The sequence below is a fragment of the Phocoena phocoena genome, chromosome 10 (genome assembly GCF_963924675.1).
Source record: "Phocoena phocoena chromosome 10, mPhoPho1.1, whole genome shotgun sequence".
Taxonomy (NCBI): Eukaryota; Metazoa; Chordata; class Mammalia; order Artiodactyla; family Phocoenidae; genus Phocoena; species Phocoena phocoena.
This window is the reverse complement of record NC_089228.1, coordinates 47,925,858-47,949,770: the sequence shown is the minus strand read 5'-3', so window position 1 is coordinate 47,949,770 and position 23,913 is coordinate 47,925,858. Positions and strand designations below refer to the sequence as shown.

General features: G+C 43.2%; 1 protein-coding gene and 1 pseudogene across 1 annotated transcript; one reads left to right on the top strand and one right to left on the bottom strand.

Moving 5' to 3' along the window:
• Positions 1 to 221: 221 nt before the first annotated feature.
• EXOG (exo/endonuclease G) lies at positions 222 to 21,303 on the top strand. The gene is made up of 6 exons (XM_065886103.1): positions 222 to 384; positions 2,180 to 2,329; positions 7,536 to 7,675; positions 9,168 to 9,244; positions 10,070 to 10,184; positions 20,705 to 21,303. Exons 1-6 carry the CDS (start codon positions 222 to 224, stop codon positions 21,164 to 21,166), a joined length of 1,107 nt encoding a protein of 368 aa, XP_065742175.1. The 3' UTR covers positions 21,167 to 21,303.
• On the bottom strand, positions 2,734 to 4,700 carry LOC136128934 (large ribosomal subunit protein eL29 pseudogene; annotated as a pseudogene).
• Positions 21,304 to 23,913: the final 2,610 nt, after the last annotated feature.

Genomic DNA, 23,913 nt, shown 5'->3' with positions numbered 1-23,913 from the left:
CCGGCCCAGGGGACCAGGGATGGAGCCGGGACGCTCCTGGGCCTCCAGGTTTGTCACCAGGGGGCGCGCGCTTGCGCTCTGCCCTCCGGCGTCTCCTGAGAGGCTCAGGGCCAGCGACTCCAGGTAGCGCATGCGTGTCTTGGTCCCGTTTGCGATTGGCTTTCAGGCGGCTGACTTGGAGTGCGCATGCGCTAAGGCAAACAGCTAGCGTCTCGGGCAAGATGGTTGCCAGAGCTTTTGCCTCCCGCTTCCGAGGCTCCCGACGCTTTTTGAGTGGCTTCGTGGCTGGAGCCGTCGCGGGCGCTGTGGGAACCGGGCTAACTGTCGTGCAGTTCCTCCGGAGTCAGGACGCTGAGCCAGCGTTGGCGGTGAGGGAGCCGGACGGTGAGTGTGTGGGCCCCCAAGTCTCGGGCCCGGGCTGCTACCTCGGTCAGGAGCCGTAACCATGGACGCGCGCTGTCTCCACTCGCCAGGCCCTTGGTCGTCTGCCGTGCAGTCTTCCGGCTCGACTTCCTCTCCCCGCGTTGCGTCTCACCTGCCTGCTCCGTGTACTTCCTTCCCCCTGGGGACATACTACCCCGACATGTGTGTTTTTATTGTCTATGTCCTCCCCTAGATTGTTAGCTCCATAAGCGCTCGGACGGTGTCAGTTTTGTTCTCCACCAGCCCGGTACCTGGTACATAATTGGCATCCAGTACGTATGGATGAATGAACGAATGAACACATAGTTTTAGCAGATCAGTTAACTGTTCTCAATTTATCATCGTTCAAATGAAGAATACCTGCTGGCCCCTTCTTCAAAGTATGTAAATCCGCAGGTTACCAGGTGTACCTTATATTTGACAAAGTAAATGAGCTCATGCTCGGCTACACTAATTTAACTTGCTCCTCCTGATACTTGGCATTTAGGAAGAGAGCAGCTCTGGTGGGTTGAAGCCTGGAGAGCGCATCAAGAGAGAATTATTTGGAAACCGACTCCCTGTTCCGTGCGTGCTTGGTTTCTCCCACTAGGAGAAGCAATACCAGTTTTACCACTGTCTTGCTGCAGCACACGTCTCTGCTTCAGTACCAGAACACTGAGGAAGAGTGTCAATGAACGATGGTCTTTTTTTTTTTTTTTGGCTGCATTGGGCCTTTGTTCCTCCACACGGGCTTTCTGTAGTTGCGGCGAGCGGGGGCTACTCTTCGTTGCGGTGCGCGGACTTCTCGTTGCAGTGGCTTCTGTTGTTGCAGAGCACCGGATCTAGGCGCATGGGCTTCAGTAGTTGTAGCACGCCGGGTCACAGGCTCAGCTACCGTGGCGCACGGGCTTAGTTGCTCCACGGCGTGTGGGATCTTCCTAGACCAGGGCTTGAACCCGTGTCCCCTGCATTGGCAGGCGGATTCTAAACCACTGCACCACGAGGGAAGCCCCTGAACGATGGTCTTTTAAAAAAATTTAAAAGGCTATGCTTTTGTCCCCACATTAACTCTTAGAACATAATGAGTACATAGGCTGTCGCGCATTTAATCATATCAATGACTAGTAACGACAGGAGCTTTTCCTTTGCTGCTTTTGTATACACTGTACTTTGTGGGGCAGAGATTTGAAAATTTGATGTGAAAGACCAGCAAGATCAGGTCCTTATTTAACAGTTAATGAGGTACTTCCCTGGTGGCACAGTGGTTAAGAATCCACCTGCCAATGCTAGGGGACACGGGTTTGAGCCCTGGTCGAAGAAGATCCCACATGTGCCACGGGGCAGCTAAGCCTGTGCGCCACAACTACTGAGCCTGCGCTCTAGCAACAAAAGAAGCCACCTCATTGAGAAGCCTGCGCACCTCACCGCAACTAGAGAAAGCCCGTGGGCAGCAAAGAAGACCCAACACGTCAATCAATCAATAAGAAGATAAATAAATTAGAAAATAAATAGGAGAAATAAATTTTTTTAAAATTAAAAAAAGAACAGTTAATGAAATAGCTACAGTTTACCTGCATAGAACTATACAACTGATTATAGGCAAAACCAGTATTTTGCCTAATGTCTCTTTTCTTTGCTTTATAAGTAATTGCAAAAATGAGATCACCTGGTTGATTAAATTGTTGAGTCAGTCCTTTGTCTTACCCCCTTCCTTATAATTTTTTATTCCTAATAATAGTCACTAACGGTTATTTTTTCCCCTGTTTTTCATTTTTAGGTTCTTCAGAAAGGGCTCTCTTAGAACAATTTGGATTCCCTTTAACTGGAACAGAGACGAGGTGCTACACTAACCATGCCTTGTCTTATGATCAGTCAAAGCGGGTGCCTAGATGGGTTCTTGAACATATATCCAAGAGCAAGATAACGGGTAGGTGGTTAGAAGCAAAGGCGTTGATGAAAGATGTTTCCAAATTTAAAACAAGGAGGATTATTAATAATTTCAACCATTTCTACTTTACAGCACATTTAGAAAATGATGGTGTTTGTCTGGCTCACTAGATAAATGGACCCTGCCTGGCAGCCAGGGCACCCTAGACCCTTCCAGGCTGTCTTAGGGGTTGAGAGGATCTGTATCTTGACACATGAATTGGAGCCTTTGTCATAAATATTCTTGGAATGAGCACCACTCATTCATTACGTCCACAAATGCTTTTTTTTTTTTCCTGCCTCAGGTTTATTTGTACAAATAGCACAGGAGGACACCAGCCCCATGCAGACAGCAGCCAGGGGTCACACCAGTCCTTCTGTCCTCACATTGGCAGACAAAGGTCTCTACTCCAGAGCCTTTGTGGGGTTCTGGGCACCTTTGGGAGCCTGAGCTGGAGCTGGAGCAGCAGCTGCACCTGCAGCCTTGGCCTTGGTTTGAGCCTTGGCCTGGGACTTTGGCCGGCAGAGCCTGAAACCGTTAGCGATGCAGGCATGAACACATTTCCCGAGCTTGGGGTGAGCAATGTAGGCAAGTTGACTGAGCTTGCGGCTGCCGCCTGTTGGGATCTTGGGCTCGACCTCCTTGGGCTTTACAAGAGCCTTTTTTAAAAATTAATTAAATTATTATTATTGTTTGGCTGTGTTGGGTCTTTGTTGCTGCACGCAGGCTTTCTTTAGTTACTCATTGCAGTGGCTTCTCGTTGTGGATTATGGGCTCTAGGCTAGTGGGCTCAGTACTTGTGGCTCACGGGCTCCAGAGCAGAGGTTCAGTAGTTGTGGCGCACGGGCTTAGTTGCTCTGCAGCATGTGGGATCTTCCCGGACACGGGCTCGAACCCGTGTCCCCTGCATTGGCAGGCAGATCCTTAACCTCTGCGCCACCAGGGAAGTCCCTTTACGAGAGCCTTTCTAGCCTCAGCATGTGCACCTATGGCCTTGGCGTTGTTGGCCTGCATCTTCTTCAGGCCCTTCTTGTTGTGCTTCTTGGCAAAGCGCATGTTCCTCAGGAATTTGGGGTCCACCCCCTTAAGAGATTCATGTTGTGATCGGGGTTCCTTGATGCCGTTTCTGTGCTGCTTTCGGGACTGGTTGTGCATGGTGTGGTTCTTGGACTTGGCCAGGTCTGCACCGGGGCCTGCCCACAAATGCTCTTAAGTGCCTACTTGTGCATGGCTCTGTGCTGAGCCTTGGGGTTATATCAGTGACCAGAGTAGATGGTCTCTACCCCCAAGGTACTTTGAATTGGGGAGGGGGTTGGGTGGACCTATCAAATAATCATAAATGTATAATTACAATTGGCAATAACTGTTCTGAAGGAAAAATGATTGCAAGTTGGGATAGTATAATTAAGGAACAGTAAAGAATACGATGGGAGGTTATAACAGGAGAACCTGATACTGATTAGCGAGGCTTCTTTGAGAAAGTGGCCTGAAGAGTGGATGGCAGTCACTCAGGCAGAGGAGTTGGGTGGGCAGCGGGGGTATGGAGAAGAGCGTTCAGGCAGGGAAAGAGAAGCACAGTTGCATCTTTAAAGGCCCCAATGTGAAGAGTTTGGTTCAGTTATGGAACTCAAAGAAGGCCAGTGTGGCTGGAGCAAGGGAGAACGTGATGTGAAATGAGACTGGAGAGGCAGGCAGGTGTGTGAGCCTGTTCACGTGTCCTCAAGTTTCTTGGTGCTTTCCTGTAATTAAGATGACCAGATCTTGCTATTCAGTGTCAGATTAGCTTCTAGGTAGCCTACTCCAATTTACACTCCCACCATCATTATTTGTCCTGTCTCTCCCAGCCCTCACACATAATGAGCATTATTGAGCTTTACCAATTTATTAGTTGATTTTATTTGCGTTTATTGATTACCAGGGAGGGTTAATATTTTGTGAATTATTATTTGTGAATTTTTCTTTACGATTTTCAATAGGGATATTCTTTTTTTTTTAATATTTATTATATTAATTTATTTTGGCTGCGTCGGGTCTTAGTTGAGGCATGCAGGATCTTTAGTTGTGGCATGTGGGCTCTTAGTTGCAGCATGCAGACTTTGTTGCAGCATGCAGACTCTTAGTTGCAGCATGCATGCAGGATCTAGTTCCCTGACCAGGGATCGAACCCGGGCCCCCTGCATTGGGAGCACGGAGTCTTACCCACTGGACCACCAGGGAAGTCCCAGGGATATTCTTTTTTGAATTTTGTAGGAGTTCGTTTTTATATTAAGGATATTACTTTTTGTCATAGTTGTTTTATTCCCATTCTCTTATTTGCCTGTTAATTTGCTATGTGGCCCACAGATTATTTCTCCATTTCTTTACAGTGCATGCTATGCTTAAATATATTAAAATGCTGATATTAAGATGAGTGTGTGCCTTTATAGAGTACACATTAACCAGCAGAATGGCAGGAGGCTTGGAATATGCTTGCTGCTAGAAGGAAACTGATGTAAGCATAAACTGTATCCTAGCAGGTGAAATTGATTATGAATTTACATCAAGAGAAACTCACTTGATTTAGTCTCAAGCCTGATAAATTTCCTTTAAATACAAAAGTTTTCCCAAGATGGAATTTCAGCTTTACTAATTTTATCTTGCTGTTATCATTTTCAGAGGCATATAAAAAAAGCACTGTTTCATATTGTATGTCACATGAGCTGTGTAATTTTGAGGAGGTAAAATAGAGCTAATTAATGTTTGAAAACAAGAAGCAATGTACCTGTGATTTACTTATTTTAGTGTAAAGCATCTTCTGTTTTAGTTATGACAGACTAAGTTATTTAGATTAACTCTCCTGCTAAAAACAACAAGAAATGTTATTAGCAGTATATAAAAAGTATATATAAAAAAAAAATCACTAAAAAAAAAAACCATGAAGAGGGACTTCCCTGGTGGTCCAGTAGTTAAGAATCTGCCTTCAAATGCAGGGGACCCGGGTTTGATCCCTGGTTGGGGAACTAAGATCCCACATGCCGCGGGGCAGCTAAGCCCACGCGCTCTGGAGCCCGTACACCGCAACTAGAGAGAAGCCCATGTGGCCCAACGAAGACCCAGCGCAGCCAAAAAAAAAAAAAAAAAGTGTCTCAGATTCCTGGCTTCTGATCCTGGCTTTAAAAACAAACAAACAAACAAAACATGAAGAGGCAACATGATAGTAGAGCTTTCTTTGCCAGGCCAATATTTGGGGGAACGCCAGAATCCAGAGGGGTAAGGGTGGCCTGGGTAAACCAAAGCCACATTGCCTTTGGTTCTGCAGCCTTATGGGGTGAGGGGGACTGAAGGCAAGACCTAGGGCTCAGCCAAGGTAGATTATCTTACCGGAGACCCTTCCCACGTTAACCTGGAACCCCAGAGGGCTGCACCCTCGGGGATGGGTGAACCAGAACTTACTTGCTGGCCCACCATAGGGAACTACACGGAAGGTTGCCTTGGCACTGAGCAGACAAGGATCAAAAAGGATAATAAAAAGTTTGTTCTAGAGAAGTTGAGGCCACAGACTGGCTGTCATGCAGACTTGTAGCCCAAAGCCATGTAGCCTGTACAGATCAAGGAACCTTAAACCCTGAGCTTGCTTTACTGTGGTCCTCCACTGCTAATGCCTCCAGACACTGGACAGAAGTAAGTTTACATCCTCTCTTCAGGAAGACATCTTCATCCTAGGATTTTGGAAATTCCCACAAATGATTTTTCTTTTTCTTTTTTTTAATTTATTTTTGGCTGCGTTGCGTTTTTGTTGCTGCATGTGGGCTTTCTCTGTTGTGAGCGGGGGCTACTCTTTGTTGCGGTGCATGGGCTTCTCATTGCGGTGGCTTCTCTTGTTGCGGAGCATGGGCTCTAGGCGCAAGGGCTCAGTAGTTGTGGCTCTCGGGCTCTGGAGCGCAGGCTCAGTAGTTGTGGCACACGGACTTAGTTGCTCTGCAGCATGTGGGATCTTCCTGGACCAGGGCTTGAACCCTTGTCCCCTGCATTGGCAGGCAGATTCTTAACCACTGCTCCACCAGGGAAGTCCCCCCCTCCCCTGCTCCCAAATGATTTTTCAAGGGCAGTGAGCACCAGATAAAGAAAACCAGACATACCAGGAAGCGATTCCAATGGTAATGACACTTAGAGAAGTTTACTAGTAATTCTCTGTTTACAGTTATTATTTTTTATGGGGTGATTCTAAGAAGCTAGACATTAGATACTTTACTCTGAACCTTGGGGTCTGATAATTTAATTTTTTTCTTGATTGAATGAAATGACATTAGAATCAGTAACTTCATTAATCCCCGTTTTACACTTTTTTGAGTAGCAGCCTGAGTATATTCCATTTGTCCTCATAATTTTTGTAGTTTAACAAGGCCTGTCCTAATGACAGTGGAAAACATAGTGTTAGGATTCGCTGATGTCCACAGTGGCAAACTATTCTGGAGGTATCAGAATATAAGTAAAATTGAGATTTTGTCTCTCCTGTGTGGTGCTCAGATATTTTGTGTCAGGAGTTCCTGGATTGATCTCATAACCTAAATGTTTGTTTTGTCATGGCTTAAGAGGCAGTAAACAAGATATCAGAGGCACTCTCTCCCTCCTCTAGGCTGTGCCTGCCCAGAACAAATTGTTTTGTGTCTATATATCCATTATTTCAGTACGTATAAACTTGTCAAATACCGTTGTACAACATACAATACATGGGGGTCTTTTTTTTTTTTTCGTGGCCGTGCCACGCGGCATGTGGGATCTTAATTTGCTGAGCAGGGATCGCACCCACGCACCCCACACGGAGTCTTAGCCATTGGACCTCCAGGGAAGTCCCCGTGGTGGTCTTTTTTAAAAAGCAAGAGTGTATTTAGTAACTAAGCTTTTTATACAGCTCAGATATTTGATTGGTCATTGCTTTTACATAGACACCATCCAAGGGATTTTTCCCTTTAACTTGAAAGGCCAGAAACAAAAGCATACGAGATGAGATAGCTGCATTGTATGAAAAACATTCTTTCCTGGACTAGTCCTTGCTGAATTCAGGTGAGGTAGCCGAACCATCCCAGGGACTCGAGACATGCGTGCTGTCACTAAGTACCAGCGGCTCAGAGAGACACCAGCCAGCAGCAAGCAGCTTGCCTTGCTTAGAGAATCTTGAGGGATATTTGACCACTGGTAACTTACCATTTTGTGTGTTTTTCTTCAGGTGATGCAGACAGAAAACATTGTAAATTCAAGCCAGATCCCAGCATCCCTCCAACCTTCAGTGCCTTCAACGAGGACTATGTTGGCAGTGGGTGGTCACGAGGCCACATGGCTCCAGCAGGAGATAACAAATTCTCATCTGTAGGCATAGTTTTTGGGAGGGATGGGAACACAGGGCTGGTATTATGTGTACCATGGGACTTGGAAATTAAAAACCTAGGAGCCAAACCCTAACACTTGAGAATTTTCATACCCTATTTTGTATTTTTCTTCCTGACTTCACTTCCTTTCTTTGCTCAGATGCATTTTTAAACAGGTTGAGGAAAACTAAATGCTATGCAAAAGGGAATTGGAAAGCCAATAGGAGCTAAAGCTACTCACTCATTTTTATCTTGAAAAATTTCAGACCTGTAGAAACGTTGAAAAAAGAACACAGCAAAAATATTTTGACTTGTAGAAAAGTTGTACAGCAAAAACTGTACTATCTGATACATATATTTTATATATGCATTTTTTTAAACCATGGACAGTGAATTGCAGGCATTGTAACACTTCATGCCTAAGTAGATTGCTCGGGAGATTGTATTGTCTAAAGATGAGGATATTTGAATATATGTCAAGTGTATCATTATACCAAGAAATGTGTGCAAGTGTATTTTTGTATATTTGTACAATAATATCCAGTATACAGTTCTCATTCAGATTTGCCAAATTTTCCCAATTGTGTCCTTTACAACTTCTTTTTGGATTCAGTATCTAATCATGAATCACATATTACATTTAGTTGTCATGTCTCTCTAGCCTCCTTTAATTTAGGATAATTTCTCTGCCAAAAAAAAGGCGAGAAATGTCTTTTCTGACATTGGCATTTATTGCATGAATTGGTGATTATTATCATTAAGATAGTGGTTCTTAACCTTGGATACTCATTGTAACTACCTTGGGAAGTTTTAAAAACTCCTGATGCCCAGACCTGTAACCCAGAGCAGTTAAATCAGAAATTCTAGGGGTTGGGACCTAGGCATCGATATTTTTGAAGCTCCCTAGGTTATTTCAATGTGCATCCAAGGGCTGAGAACCACGGTTTGACAAGAGGGTATTTGGTGGCCTTGGCAATGTAGATCAATGAAAGGAAATCCAATGACAGAGCCTTGGGTTTACAGGTCAGAAGTGTGAGAGGAATGAACACATGGTGGCTAGAAATTCAGAAGAATAGGACTTTTTTTGTGCCACTCTTGAACTAATGTGTTTGCGCTGTACTACTTATACTACTGTGCTCCTGAAAGCTTCCCTTTGTTGAGAAACCCTCTGCCAGAGGCTTAGCACTAGAATTCACCTTTTAGCTTTATACTGGAAATTTTTCGGTCATAGAGTCTACATTATTGGTTTGAATTTCATAAATTGTGAAGAAAAGCAGCACACCAAACTACTTCTTTCGTTATAGTCCTTATTCTGAATAATCATTATTGAGCTTTTTGTCACGGAGTAGCTGTGGCTTTCATTTGTCTAAACAGATGCTGTAATTGCCTGGAGCTAAGGTATGAAAGAGGAGCTGGTTGTCTCTGCTTTGTAAAATCTCTCTCAAAGGGAAAGGTATTTCAGCGCAAGTTACTATTTTTATTTCTTTTCACAGAAAGCCATGGCTGAAACCTTTTACCTTTCTAATATCGTGCCTCAGAATTTTGATAATAATGCTGGTTATTGGAACAGGTGAGGGGAGAGAGTTTTTAAAATATGATTCTGTGGGAGATGAGTGATGTGACAGGAGAATGTGTGCCTAGCATCTGTTTCTGCCTTTGTTTTTTCAAATGTTAAAACTACTGAGGATAAATATTTTGGGCTAGTTTTCTTTGCTAGATTTGGAAGTATAGACTTCAGAACATAGCCAGCCATTTTGGTCATGTTTCCTCTGGTCAGAAGTCAAGTTCTGGAAGAAACTACTAAAAATATTATTACTGAGACAGTAGAACACTATGTTTATAGACAGAGGATACTGTATTTTTCTCCACTTGTATTGAAAGTATTTCTCCACTTGTATCTCCACTTGCATCATTAAAATATTTATTCAGTAAAGTAATTCTGGCCCTTGAAATTTATTCTAAGGAATTAATACAATGTTGCATTATTTAAGAAATGTCAGGATAAACCCAGTTGTCCTACAATAGAAGTAGTTACATAAAAACGATATATCAACTTTTTGAAATGATATGTAATTCTTGAAAAAAGTTTATTTGAGAACTAGGGCACAGAAAAATATGAGGAAACAAAACAAAATTTCAGTTATAAACTGTACATTGAATGCGCACACAGGAAAATGTAGGTAGTTGTATAAATGCGTGTATTTTTAAAGTTTTTCCATGCAGTAGACACACTGGGAAGAACATTGCTTATATGCTTATAGTGTTTAGTGCCATATTCTCTTTACATTGATTTCTCTAATATTCTTGGTATCTCTCCTAAGGACTTGATATGGTTTGCTGCTTTTTCTACATTTACGTGTGAGAATATCACACATCTTTTTGCTTTGTTTCTCAGAATGGAAATGTACTGTCGAGAGCTGACAGAGAGGTTTGAGGACGTCTGGATAGTATCTGGACCGCTGACCTTACCTCAGACTGGAAGCAATGGAAGGAAAACGGTTAGTTACCAGGTAGGAATGTGTTTTAATATTCAAGCTTATGTTATTTGCGTGAGATTATAATCTCATTCTTTATTCTACTTTTAAATTTCATTTATTCACGAGGATTTATTGAGCACCTGTTGGAATGATAGGCATAGAGGATAAAATGATGGGTTAAAAAGCAAGCATTGACTTCAAGGCGCTCACAGCTTAGAAGGGGACATAGACATGTTATCAGTTAATTATGTTAAAGTGTGATCTGATGTATAAATGCATAGATGAAGTGGTGTCGGAACGAACTGACCAACCCTATTTGTGGGGGTCAGGAAGACTTCACAGAGGAGGAGATGTTTTTTTCTGGCCCCGCTGCATGTGGGATCTTAGTTTCTCGACCAGGGATTGAACCCTCATCCCCTGCATTGGAAGCGTGGAGTCTTAACCGCTGGACCACCAGGGAAGTCCCCCAAGGAGATTTTTGAGCTAGATCTCGATGGGTAAGAGTGAACTGAGTCAGGAGGGAAGCACGGGGACTCCAGAGGATGGACGGTGTGAGCGCAGGACACTTAAGATCAATAGCAGAATTCTGGGGTTTAGGTATCGTTACAGACGCGGGCTGAACTCAGGCAGATGGAGTGAGGAGGAATAGAGGAGTACAGCAAAGAGTAATCACAAATTCACTGTTTGGGTGAAGAAGAGGGAAAAATTCAGGAAGACATCCAGATTGCAGTTAGTTGAATAAATGGGAGGAAAAGCTTTTCTTCTAGATGCTTGGATTTTTTTAAAAAGGTGAAGTTTTTTTTTTTTACATGCACGATATATGAGAACTTTATGAACTAAAGGAAAGGGAGATTGAAGATATAAGAGAGTATAATTAGTGATGTGAGAGCTGTAGACAGCTTCTGTTATGCCTGAGATGAAGGATTCTGCCAAGATATGGACACCAAGGGGGTAAAGGGAGGGTAGGATGAATTGGGATATCGGGACTGACATATATACAGTAATATGTATAAAATAGATAACTAATGAGAACCTGCTGTATTGCACAGGGAATTCCACTGTACAGTAGAAACTAATACAACATTATAAAATGACTATACCCCAATTAACAAAAAAAAAAAGAAAAAAAAAGGATTCTGCCAAGAGGGTGGCTGAACTGATGTACTGTGAGATCTACAGAGGGTCGGGAATGAAGTGAGGTGAGGAGGAAGAAAGGTGATAGAGTCAGTGAAAGGAGAGGGATTGAAGGACTTCCTGGAAAGTCAAAGAGGAGGTGTGTTGGGGGGGAACATCTAGTAGATGTTTAGTAAATGCTGCTTAGGTTACATGGTTACTTAAGGGGGTCTGTGATAAAATTGAATGATCCAAGAAACAGTTAGGAAAACGAGAACAATTTTACGGTGTATTCTGTCCCACTGGACTGGCTTATTATCAGCCCGTCTGGCTCTGATGAGCAGTGATGTGTAAGTCTCCAAGTGTTCTCACAGGTGCTCACGCCCTCAGTATTCCAGGGGTTCTTGTGGGAGTGAAGGAGTGGCAACGGAGTTAGTATTCCAAGCAGAGTAATCTCTCTCATCAACTTGCTATTTTCATATTTTTTGTAATACTAGAAGGAAAAAGTGTCTTGAAGCTCCCTGTGTTCTCTTATTTTTCGAATACTAATTATTCTTGAGCTTTGGTAAATCCTCTTTACTCTTACTTTTGGAAAATAGGTTCTCCCAGCTTTCACTTCCACACCTTAAATGATCAAATTACAGTTTTGTGTGGGCTTTGTTTTCATAAAATTGAAAGATTTGTATGACTAGCTTACTGTGTGGTAGAAGAAAAATGTATACAAGGTTTAAAAGGGACAGTTAACCAGTAGTTAAGAGCATTTCACGAAACAGCTTTTGTGTGTGTGTGTGAGTGAGTATTTCTGTTAAATATGTTTTGGCCACATGCTGTCATGGGAAATATATTGTTTTTCTTAAGTTGGATATAATTTTTATTATCTGTCTGCTAAAAGCGCCTAGAAGCAGTGATATGCTATTAGCAATGAGTGTACCCTGAGACCAGATCTTGGTTTCTAAAAAACCACCTCCTGCTGAAAGAACCCAGCACTTGCAGAAATGGCTGATTCCAGGGATGGTGCAGGGAAAGTACAAACTGGAACATCTTGTGCCAGGAAGCAAGTAAGTACTCAAAGAAATGGTGAGGACATGTCAAAAGAACGCAGGAATCAGCTTTATGGAGTTCTAACTTAACGTGTCTGGAACTATTTGACATCAAAATAAAATGGATTATAGAACTAATAAATAGGAATCCATATCTTAATACATAAGTAAACACATGGGTGTAAGGAGAAGCTTCTGTGTACCATGGACGGTCAACTAATAAGTTTGTAAGAATGAAAGAGAAAAATCATTTTGTAGCCATCATGGTAATGTGTTTCAAACAATCATCAGTGGATGTTAAAACTAGAGAGTAGAAGCTTTATGACGAATAGGACATTTATATAATCTAAAAGAATCCCTCCGCAAATTACTTATTGATAACAAAGCAAGAAATGGTAACTTCACAGTAGAGAAACCCCCCCTTAACCGAGTGATCAGAGTTAATATTGCATGTATGGGACTTACTGATAAATTGTACTTGCTGGTGTGATGCACTAAGGATACAATATCACTTCTGTGATATTTCTGCCCAAAATGCATAATGTTGAGTCTCATCATGCAGAAGTATCAGGCAAACCCCAACTGAGGGACATTCCGTGAAGTAGCTGACTTACATTCTTCAAAAATATTAGTGTCAAAGACAAAGGCTGAGAAATTAACTGTTCCAGGTTAATGGAGACGAAAAACTAAAGACTAAAACGCCTGATAACAAAATGCATTGTGTTAGCTTAGATCAGATCCTAGATCAGAAAAACAAAAGTTGCTAAATAAGACTTTATTCAGACAGTTGGTAACGTTTGAGGTCTATAGATTAGATAATTATATTTTATCAGTGTTAAATTTCCTGATTTTGATCATTGGACTGTGATTATGTAAGTGAATGTCTTTGCTCCTAGGAGACACATCCTGAAAGGTGTGTCTATGACTTACTTTGAAAAGGGTTAGGGAAACAATAGAAAAAGAGAGTGATAAAGGGAATTGGGCAAAACGTTGAGTTGATGAATCTGGATGAAGGGTGTGCACGTGTTCCATATGCCATCCTTACACATTTTAAATTTGCAGTTAATTCAGAATGAAACAAATATATATGTATATACCTTTTAGTATATCTTTTCTAGACCAGAATTCTTATTACACTGGAATATGTAAAACTAACCACTAAAAAGACTTAACCTTCTCCTAAATCGTTGATCCGTGAATGATATTCAGGCATGTTCAAGTAGCCTTGAAGAGAGTTTCAAAAGAGACCTGTCGGCTCTTCTCACCCTAATTAGTGTCGTAATGATGAATGTGTGAGGGCTGTCAAGATCAGCTTCCTGAAGAGTATACTTTGAGTAACGGTCTTGGTTTCTTGTTTTCATTTTAAAGCATTATTGGTCTTAGGCCTTTTCTTTCAGATTCTGGGCCTCTGAACCTATATCATTAGTTTTCCACGTCTGTATTAACTGATAGGACCTATTCATGCTCACACTGGCAAATCTTTAATTGGGCACATCTTTAAGTACCTCTCGTGTGGGAGGATTGTATATGGAATTATAAATGACATGCTTCAAACTACATTCTTGATTACTTTCTCCCTTCTTCCTCTATTTCACATCCTGGGAGTCATCTCTCTCTCTTAATTTCTTTGAGCCAACAACTTTTATCAGTTCTTCTACTTCATAACTTGTACTCAGATTTTGCGGAAGCTCTGAATACCTGTAATATTGAGGAGGACTCCACTAAGTTTCTCTGCACTTCCTACTTTCTGGCATAATGGGATGTTCCAGACTCAACTTGGGCAAACTCTGGAATCAGCCATTTCTCTTGGTTCATTTTAATGGGGATCGGTATTTAGAAACCAAGATCTGGACAAGTTGATTCTTGTGTACTCGGTCTGCTGTTTGCCTTGTCATGTGTGTTCACCACATTTATTTTTGGCTGTTTTTAGTGGGTGGAGAGAGCCCCAGAAAACACAGTATGTGAATTCTATTGCCTTTAGTGGCACACTGTTGGGAAGTCCTTTTTTCTCCATTTTCAATATTCCTATGCTTTTTTAAAATTTAATTTTATTTATTTATTTTTGGCTGCATTGGGTCTTCGTTGCTGCGCACAGGCTTTTCTCTAGCTGCGGTGAACGGGGGCTACTCTTTGTTGCACACGTGCTTCTCATTGTGGTGGCTTCTCTTGCGGAGCACGGGCTCTAGGCGTGTGGGCTTCAGTAGTTGTGGTACGCGGGCTCAGTAGTTGTGGCTCGCAGGCTCTAGAGCACAGGCTCAGTAGTTGTGGCACATGGGCTTAGTTGCTCCACGGCATGTGGGATCTTCCCAGACCAGGGCTCAAACCCGTGTCCCCTGCATTGGCAAGCAGATTCTCAACCACTGTGCCACCAGGGAAGTCCTTCCAGTGCTTTTTGAGAAGGAGATTTGTAGACCCTGGTCGTAAAGGAAGCAGATAACTCTGTGTGTTATGTATGTGTACATAAAGTTGAGTGTTGATAGGAATCTATATCCCTCGATGGGTATGTAGTTTTTCATCTTTCTTGGAATCATATCAAAGTGACATCTACTTTTATATACGTATTTATATTTTTCACTAACAATTTCTATTATAGCTTTTGTTAGATTTGGCATCAAACTTGATTTTAGGTGGAATTTTAAATTTAAAAATCTTTGGTATATTTATTAGCATGAAAGCAAAATAGGATCCTTTAGTAAATTAAATTGGAAACACTGTCTCAGAGCTCACCATTTTAGGAATTTAGTTGGGCCAAAAATATTATATATATGCGTACAAATATATACACGTATAAACTTGGGTGAATTTGGTTAAGGAAAACAGACATGGGAGGCAAAGCTAGGCAAGGGGAAGGGGTAGGAAAAGGTAGGTTGTATGCCGAGAAATAGTAAGTCTCTCAGACAGTTGGACTAGAGCACTTGTATAAGGAAGAAGACGAAAATAAAAGGAAAGGATAAACAACAGGGACCTACTGTATGGCACAGGGAACTATATTAAATATCATGTAATAACTATAATGGAAAAGAATCTGAAAAGGAATATGTGTGTGTATGTATAAAACTAAATGGGGCTTCCCTGGTGGCGCAGTGGTTGAGAGTCCGCCTGCCGATGCAGGGGACATGGGTTCGTGCCCCGGTCTGGGAAGATCCCACATGCCGCGGAGCGGCTGGGCCCGTGAGCCATGGCCGCTGAGCCTGCGCGTCCGGAGCCTGTCCTCCGCAACGGGAGAGGCCACGACAGTGAGAGGCCCGCGTAACGCATAAAAAAAAAAAAAAAAAAAAAAAAAAAAAAAAACTAAATGACTTTGCCATAAACCTGAAACTAATACAATATTATAACATTATAAATCAACTATACTTCAATAAAAAGTTGTTTTGAAAAAATAATAAAAGGGAAGGTTTGCACCAGGTGGTAGAAACCTTGAATGCCCAGCTAAAAATTCAGGTTATTTTCTAGCAATTCATAACAAAATCATTGTGGATAAAACCATGTCATTTAGTGATGCTGAGAAAGGGGACACAGCATTGCCCAGCCCTCGAGGTGGGTCTCTTCCTCTCAAGGAATTAATATGTATTTGAATCGTGAATTCCTGTTTCCTGGAGAATATCTTGCAATTATGTGTGGCAATTCATGTTTTGTTTTCTTAAATCCATCCATTTAGTATTTACTTCTTGTTTACAACTATACTCTGAACCTTATTTTAGGAGGATGTAGCTAATAAAAGCGAGGTATTAATTTACTTTTCTATCTAGGTAATGAAGTATATATGTGTATACTTTGGAGGAAGTGAAGCAGATGAGCTGGTATTTATTGAGGGCCATATATACCACCCAGTATGTAGGTAGCTTTGTTCACGCCATCCCAGTCAGTCCTCACAAACAGCTCTTACAAACAAGTAGTGGTTATCTTCTTTTATAGGTAAGGAAATTGAGGTTTTGAGGGGTCATGTCCAAGTCACATTGCTAGTAATTGTCAAGGGGGAAATCCAAAGGTGGGTCTCTCTACTTGTATGAGAATTGCCAGTCATTCATAGCATTGTTCTTTAAGCTCTCAAAAGTCGACAGTGAAGGGATTGCTGTGCTCTTCATATATAGAAGCTTAAGGCCAGGAGGTAAAAAATGATGTGGATGGAGATCAGTTACAAGTGATATTTACTAGCCTGCAAAAATAAGAACAGAAAATGAGCCAAGAGGAGGATTCCTTATAGCCAGGCAGAAACGTCTGCTAGAATATGTAGGAAGGAATCACAGCATCATAGGACTTGAGTGAATGTGAGCCTGAGGGAAGATTGGTAGCAATGATTTTATCAGAGTGAGTCATCTGACAGCTCTAATCAGAATCACCCCCTTTATTATAGCTTAGGTCATCCATGTGCCTATTTCTAGAAAGGATTGAATCAAGACAAGTGAAACATACCTGAAGATCCTGGCCTGAACATTATAACTGACCTGGCAAGAAAGTGAGCTTCAGAGTTGACAACTCTGTAGTGGTGGTGGTGGTGATGTTAGAAGTACTTAACAGTCTGTTTTCCTTCTACAGCATTATTTTCCAAACTTCTACAACTCCTGGAGGGGGAGGAAATCGAAAATATGCTTCCAGGGATCTTGAGGTATCAGCTATAGTGATCAGGAATTGTTTTTTGAAATCTCCTCTTTTATCGTTATGCAATCTTCATTTCCATATCTATTTGTTTTAATTGAAATAAATTCTTTTATGTGTTAAATATTTCCTCACCCCCATCCTAAATTGCCTGGTAGAATTGAGAGTCTGGGGAGTTGTGCTTGTTTCACTGGCTTGGCATCTCCCACCCCTACGCAGGACAGGCGCCTAGTTTGAGAAGCACCGTCTCCCAGGGTTTGAGCTCCCGCAGAGGCTTTACAGGTAGCACACGGGGCTGCCACACCCCTGTTGACTCCCTACCCCTGTGACTCCCTCCCTTTTTGTTCCTCCAGCCTCTCAGGTAGAGATTCCCTGTTTATCACACTGTCATGGTCTCTTTCTTTCACTTGATTGACATGACCCTTATTTTAAGGGCTTCATCTCTTGATGTGTTCAACAGTTTTATTTTTGGAATTTCTTTTTTTTTGGTCTTACCAGGGGAACATAACCAGATACATTACATCTATCTGAGTCTTGCAGGTACATATTTTTTCCTCATGATGCTGCTTGCTGTTTCACTTAAGGCACAGTTACTGCAGATATGACATGACAGAGGGCAGGCTTAGCCTGGGTGTTGTTTGCGGCCAGTCTCTTCTGGCACTGAGTCAGCATGAAGGCCCAGCTCTGCGTGTGTGGAGTTGGGGGTGGGATGGGGGAGCAAATTGTCATCTCTGTCTCTTGGATAGGAGGGAACGAGCGCAGGCCAGCACGTATGGACACTAATTTCAGGTCGCGAGCGAGTGCCAGCTTTATGATTGTTATATATGTTGTATTTTCTAGTGATTCCCAGCTTTTGTTACAGCCTTGCCAAGAGTTGTTGAGTGCTGTTGGTAATTTAACAGCAGCAAGGATTTCCTTTGTAAAGTATTTTTATACCTAAATGTTATATGAAAAGGATTATTGCTGATGTACTGATACGAAAGACTTGGTTCACGTTAAGCCCTTGAGTCCTTTGTTTAGGGCATCATTTGGGTCCAACCTGTTTTCTTCTCCTGAAACCCCATTGTCCACCTTGAACTGGTCTAATCTTGCTTGATCACATGTTTCCCCACTGTCCCTCTGCAGAACCATCTTTTGCACCAATGCAATTGCATTTCTGTCTTTTGAATGATATCCACTACAAAAATAGCTTTTTTACATAGGCCTTGCAGGTTTCGAAATCTTTTTTTTTTTTTTTTTTTAACGTGTCCTTGTATCTTCAGAACTATTCTATGAGATAGACTGCTTGGGGATTGTTATTACCCATTTTATGAATGAGAAAAGAAGATACCAGTGGCTGTGACTTGCAACTTCGTGCAAAACCTCAGGTCTGTGGGGTTTCAATCTGCTGAACCATTCTGCTTCAGTACCCTAGTTTCTAGAAACATTTTCTGAAAGTCTTCCAGTTTTCCTGAAAGTGGGAAGGATTTATTATGTAGGTTGAGTTGTTTACAGAGAAGAAGATAGCTTTAAAATATTTCAGGATTTTTTTGTTTTTTAAGTTTTAGATTCAAGGAAGAAACAATGAGGGTTCTGAATTTCCAAATAGGACTGGTTGCTATATTAGGCAGATTAAAGATGTTTGCTTCCTGAGAACAAAGCAGACTGAACCAGAGAAGATAGTGGCTAAGGTTTCCATTATTCTCTTTATTTCTGGGAATACTAGTGTTTTATGCCCCCTTTGTTGAAATATTATAAGACCGTCATGGGTGGAAGAGTCGCACTTTGTGGTTCTTACTAGGAATTTCTGTGTCCATGAGGTTTCTCAGAAGTAATATTAGAGGTTCTCTAGCTATGTGAGAGTTTTTGAAAATCTGATAAAAATGGTACATTTCCATGAGGTAAAGCCATGAATCTTCATATGTCAAGCTTCTTTACTTTTGGCTGGAATTTAATAAACCTGGTTAGAAGCTCTGGTTGGCAGCACATGGCCTAACCAATTAATTATTATTATTTTTTTTTTCAATTAATTATTTTTGAGAGTTGTCATTTGTAGACCAAGAGTCCATGAGGAGAGAAAATAATCAAGTGACTAGTCTCCTGACGGTTGGAGTCTGAGATCTGTGCTGCCGTGATGGAGGATGTCCACCAGGGGGCACCAAGGATTTGCTTAACTGTTGGCTCCCCAGCTAGTTAGTGCCTGGACCACCTGAAGCCCATTTAACCACCCCCACCCCCACCCCCAGCCCCTTGTAAACTATGGCTCAGGTGCACCCACCCCCTCAGCACTGCTGCTGATGCTCCGTATCGGCGTCTCACCACATTCTGCCTGCAGTGAAGGCTGTGGGTGTTGACTCTTCTCCTGGTTGGGAAGCTTCTTGCGAGCAGCGCCAGCGGCATTTACTTTCAAGATTATTCCTTTCCGTATTTCCAGCAGTGCCGGGCACAGGACCTCTGAGTTGCAGTGTTGAGTTAACATCTCTTGGTGATCTGTGGGCTAGTTGTGTACTCCATCGAACTCACCTTCAGTGTGTTTTTTGGTCTTGAAGAGCGTGCATAAATGACCTCTTGGGCGGCAGCGGGGGATTTTGTGTCTGTAGGTTGTGTAGTTTCATAAACCTTACTCTAAACTGTACCCTGACCAACCACTTTCACTAACTTCCAAGACAGTTACAGAGATCACTCCTGTGGAATGATGGGTCTTCCCTGCAGCCCTGCAGTTGGCCTTGGCGGTGGGACTTCCCTGCATGTTAGGCAGCAGATGGCCTCGGAGTTGTTAGGCTGTGCGCCGTGTGGGTAGGAGCTTGGGAAAAGCAGAAAAGAATCCTCTGTAGCTCTCATCCCTCTGCCTTATCTGGGCTCCCAGCGGGGCCTTCCACAGGGAGCGGGCTTGGCCTGGAAGGGAGGCCTCTTGCCAAGGAAGGGCCGGCCCAGGAGGAGCAGTAGTACCACAAGCATATTGTAGCTGGATTGTGTCATTTTATTGGAGACCATTAAGGAAATGGACGTTCAGTTTTTTCTTTTCCAGAAAGCAGATAATGGCTTCTAAGCCAATTGGAAGGAAATTTGAAAAGGTTTCATAACAGTGTTATTTCATTTATTACAGCCAGCCTCCACAGGCAGCCAAGTTGTTTTCAGGCCTGACCCTGGCTTTGGCTTTTTCGTTGTGTGGATACCTTTCCAAAGTGTCTGATTTGATGACACATTCAGGGGTTCTGTGTTTGACAGCAGACCCAAGAGTGTGCAGAACTCTGAGCAAACAGCATTTACAGTTACGTAATGTAATTTAAAAAATGAGCCACAGTCTAGGTGATACTGGAGATAGTAATACTGATGTGGAGTGTCTGGGTGTTTCTTGAAAGGCTGTTTGTTTAGCTCCCTAGTGAATTTGGTAAACTAAGGCCATATTTTTATTTCTAGAGCTGGGAGTTCCCCAAGCTGGTCGTTTTGACCTTTGAATGTTAGGAGCACCAGAAGTTCTGATTATGAGACAGAGAGAAGGTGACACCTTTTCATGTCCATTAAAAAACCCAGGACTCACTCCTGACACCCCTTTGTCCTACAGACGGGGCAGAGAATGGGACCCCTGCTCTTTGGGATGGTATTGCTTTAAAGACAATCAGAATCTACCTGTTAAATGCTCATCTTCTCTGTGAATCTGTGTCTTGGTTATTATTACCTTTGGCAGCTGAATTTAAATCCATTGGGGGTGGGGTGGGGTAGTTTGTAAGTACATTTTCAGAAGTGCATCTTAAAGCTTTTCAGGAAAAATTTGGGACCTGCTAGTGCAAATAAGCATCGCAGATATGGTTGCTTTGCTTTTAGGTGATCGGCGAGGACAATGTTGCGGTGCCCTCCCACCTCTACAAGGTGATCCTGGCGCGCAGAAACCCGAGGTCTGCTGAGCCCCTGGCACTAGGGGCCTTCGTGGTGCCCAACAAGGCCATTGGCTTCCAGCCCCAATTAAGTGAGTTCCAGGTGAGCCTGCAGGAGCTGGAGAAGTTGTCAGGACTGGTGTTTTTCCCTCATCTGGATAGGACTAGTGACATCAAGAACATCTGCTCGGTGGACACCTGTAAGCTCCTGGATTTCAGGGAGTTCACTCTGTACCTGAGCACAAGAAAGATCGAGGGAGCCCGATCGGTACTCAGACTGGAAAAGGTCATGGAAAATTTGCAGAACGCAGGCATTGAACCTGATGAGGAGTTCATGACTCGCTACAGGAAGAAGCTGGAAGAACTCAAAGCTCAGGAGCAGTCAGGAGTCCTGGAGAGAAAGTCCTCGTAGTTCACGTCTCAGAAGCGTGATGTCATCTGTAATGAAGCAGGTGCGGCCTCTTCAGATACTGTATTTTAGTGGCTTTGTTTTAAAATGATGGAATCCTAAATTTCAGACTAAATTTCTCCCCAAAAGATGTCAGATGTTTTGGTTGATATTTTATTTGACGTGGGAAACTAAGGAAACTGTTAACGCCTGCAGATCACGGGCTGGTCTTGTGTCAAGTTAACAGGAGGGCTGTGTCTGCGGGATGACGCTGTGTGCGTGTCCCTCTGGATGTATTGTATGTGAAGGCGTTATATTTTCTGCCTCTAAATCGTACAGTGTCTTTCATGTATCTGCTCAGCCTTCTTGGAACCCAAGATTGTACGTGTTCTTTCCCTGGGACTTGAGCTGGTCTTAGAGATGGCTTTTAGATAACCTCTATGCATTGTCCTGACCACGTGTATCATATATTTGTTTCTTGTTCCTCCTCTCATGGACCTGCTGTTCCTCCTCTTCTGTTATGCAGAAGCACTCAACAACTACATTTTCTGCTCACTTAGTGTGTTCTGTATGCTAAGCTAAGTGCTTTACACGTATTATCCTACAGCTACCCTCTGAGGGAAATACCACTATCCTCATTTTACCCATGAGGAAATTGAGGCTTAGAGAGCTGAAGTATTTTGCCCAAGGTTCATCTTCCCAAAGAAGTAATCCACAAGGAATGAGGCATATAACATGGGGTACGTTAGAATCTTCCCTGACACAGAGGCTCAAGGACATACCTCCGTGGGTGTCTGTGATCCTGGGGCTTGCTTGGTAAGAGGGGTCTGGCTTCTTGTCTGCAGTCGAGCCATAGGGACTTGAGTGTCCTCTGACTTGAACTCTCCTTAGTTCTTTGGGAAGAAACAGTCACAGGTATTTGAACGGTAGAGGGCAGTGCTTCCTGGGGTCTATCTGAGTCCCTGCTGGCCTTCAGAAATGCAGTTCTTCTAGTGCCTGGCTGGTGCCAAATCGATGTGTTCCTTGCTTTCCAGATGGGCTTTTGTGAATCTCTGCCCGCAGATTCACCAGCTCATGGCTTGCTCGCCTTTGTGCCTGCCTGTCTACCTGGTTGGCCCAAAGACCCAAAGACAGTTAGTTACCTCTGGGGGAAACAGTGTCTGTTTTTCTGAGCCAGATCTCTAGATTTGGGTTTACGTGGAATCCTTTCATGGGCTGTCATAAGTGCAGGCAGTAATATATCTTCAAATAGAGCATAGGAACTTGTCTGACTGTGTCCTGTCAGTACTGTCTTTCCAAGTGGTGTTAACCAGAACAGTTTTTGTGGTGTTTTTGTGTTTGTCTCTAACAGAAATGCCAAGGTGTTAAGATAAAGGTAAGATGAGAATGTTTGATCTTGTTCTGCTTTATTCGGGTAAACAAGAAAGAAGTTGGGGGGTCAGAACACTTCAGCCCGGTTAATGCCGGCCTGTTTTATCCCACTGTTCCCCATTAGCTTGTGCCAGTCTCTTTCTTCTCAAGGAGAAAGAGCCCAAATGTCACTGTGACCAAAAACATCTGTTACTTTTTCTCCTTCTTGAAGAGGTGACAGTGGGGTCTGGGTGTTTTTCCAGGAGCCCGAGGGCGGCTCTGTGGGAGGGGTCCTACCGCCCATCTCCAGAGGTGAGTCCCCGTCCACTGTCCCCCGAGCCTGTCACTACGTTCTCCTCTGACCTCAGTATCCAGCAGCCTTGGGGTTATTCCCATGCTGTTCTCACTCCTGTGCCTCCACCTCGATGGTAGAAAGTCTTGATTTTTAGATCAGTAAATTAAAGTGTCTTAACACATTTTTAGTTCCTATGAAAAATGCTACCTAGTCATTGTGAAAAAGAGATAACTACTTATAATAATAAAAAAAATGTGTCTCCCAATCCTCATTATTATATGTAAAAGTTTTGTTGGTATACAACAAGTGGTGCTTGAATTGTTGTCTCAACACTTCCACTAAGAGTCCCTCCAAAACAAACTGAAATGTAAACACTGGGTAGAGCTCAGGACTTTCCCCTGGATCAGATCACTTCCGCCTCCCCCGTGGGACTGTTGAGTACTTGGATTCAGACGCAGCAGAGCCCTAGGCCTCCCCCCAGCATCAGGTGTGTCCCTCTGGTCAAAGAAAGCACCTCATTACTGACCTGAGCCAATCACCATCCAGCCGGGCCCTCTCCGGGTCCTGCCGCGGTCTCAGGCTGCACCTGGGACTCTGCCTTCCACTCTGTTTATGCTCAGGGAGCCCCTGGTCTGAGGGAGGCTGCCGAGGGAGAAGGACCCAGGCTCTGCTGCTGGGACACCCGTCTGGGGGCGAGGGACTCACTCCCTAATCTCTCTCCACCTGCAGTAACATCTTTATTTCGAGACTTCAGGCTCTTTGGTCTATGGATTGAGACTGTTTCACCTATATCGTATGCAGCAAAGGGGGACCTTACACAAGTGGCAAAGGTAGGATGGGTGTGCTAGCCCCTTAAATACCTGCTAGTGTTTCTGCACTTGTGCCTCCATCTTCAAAAGGCTGAAAACCTCCGTCCCTCCTTCAGGACTTAGAATAGAGCCCAGCAGGAGATACAGAGTGTGATCTCAAGGGAATGAATGGCTTCCTACAGAGCTGGGCTCAGCCTGCAACCCTGCTCTTGGAGTGACCGTGAGTATTACCATGTCGCCTGTGTTCCCTGCCTTGATCGTGAGTCCATAAATGTCATTGGCGTTAACATGACGAATCTCCAATTTCCCGTCAGCAG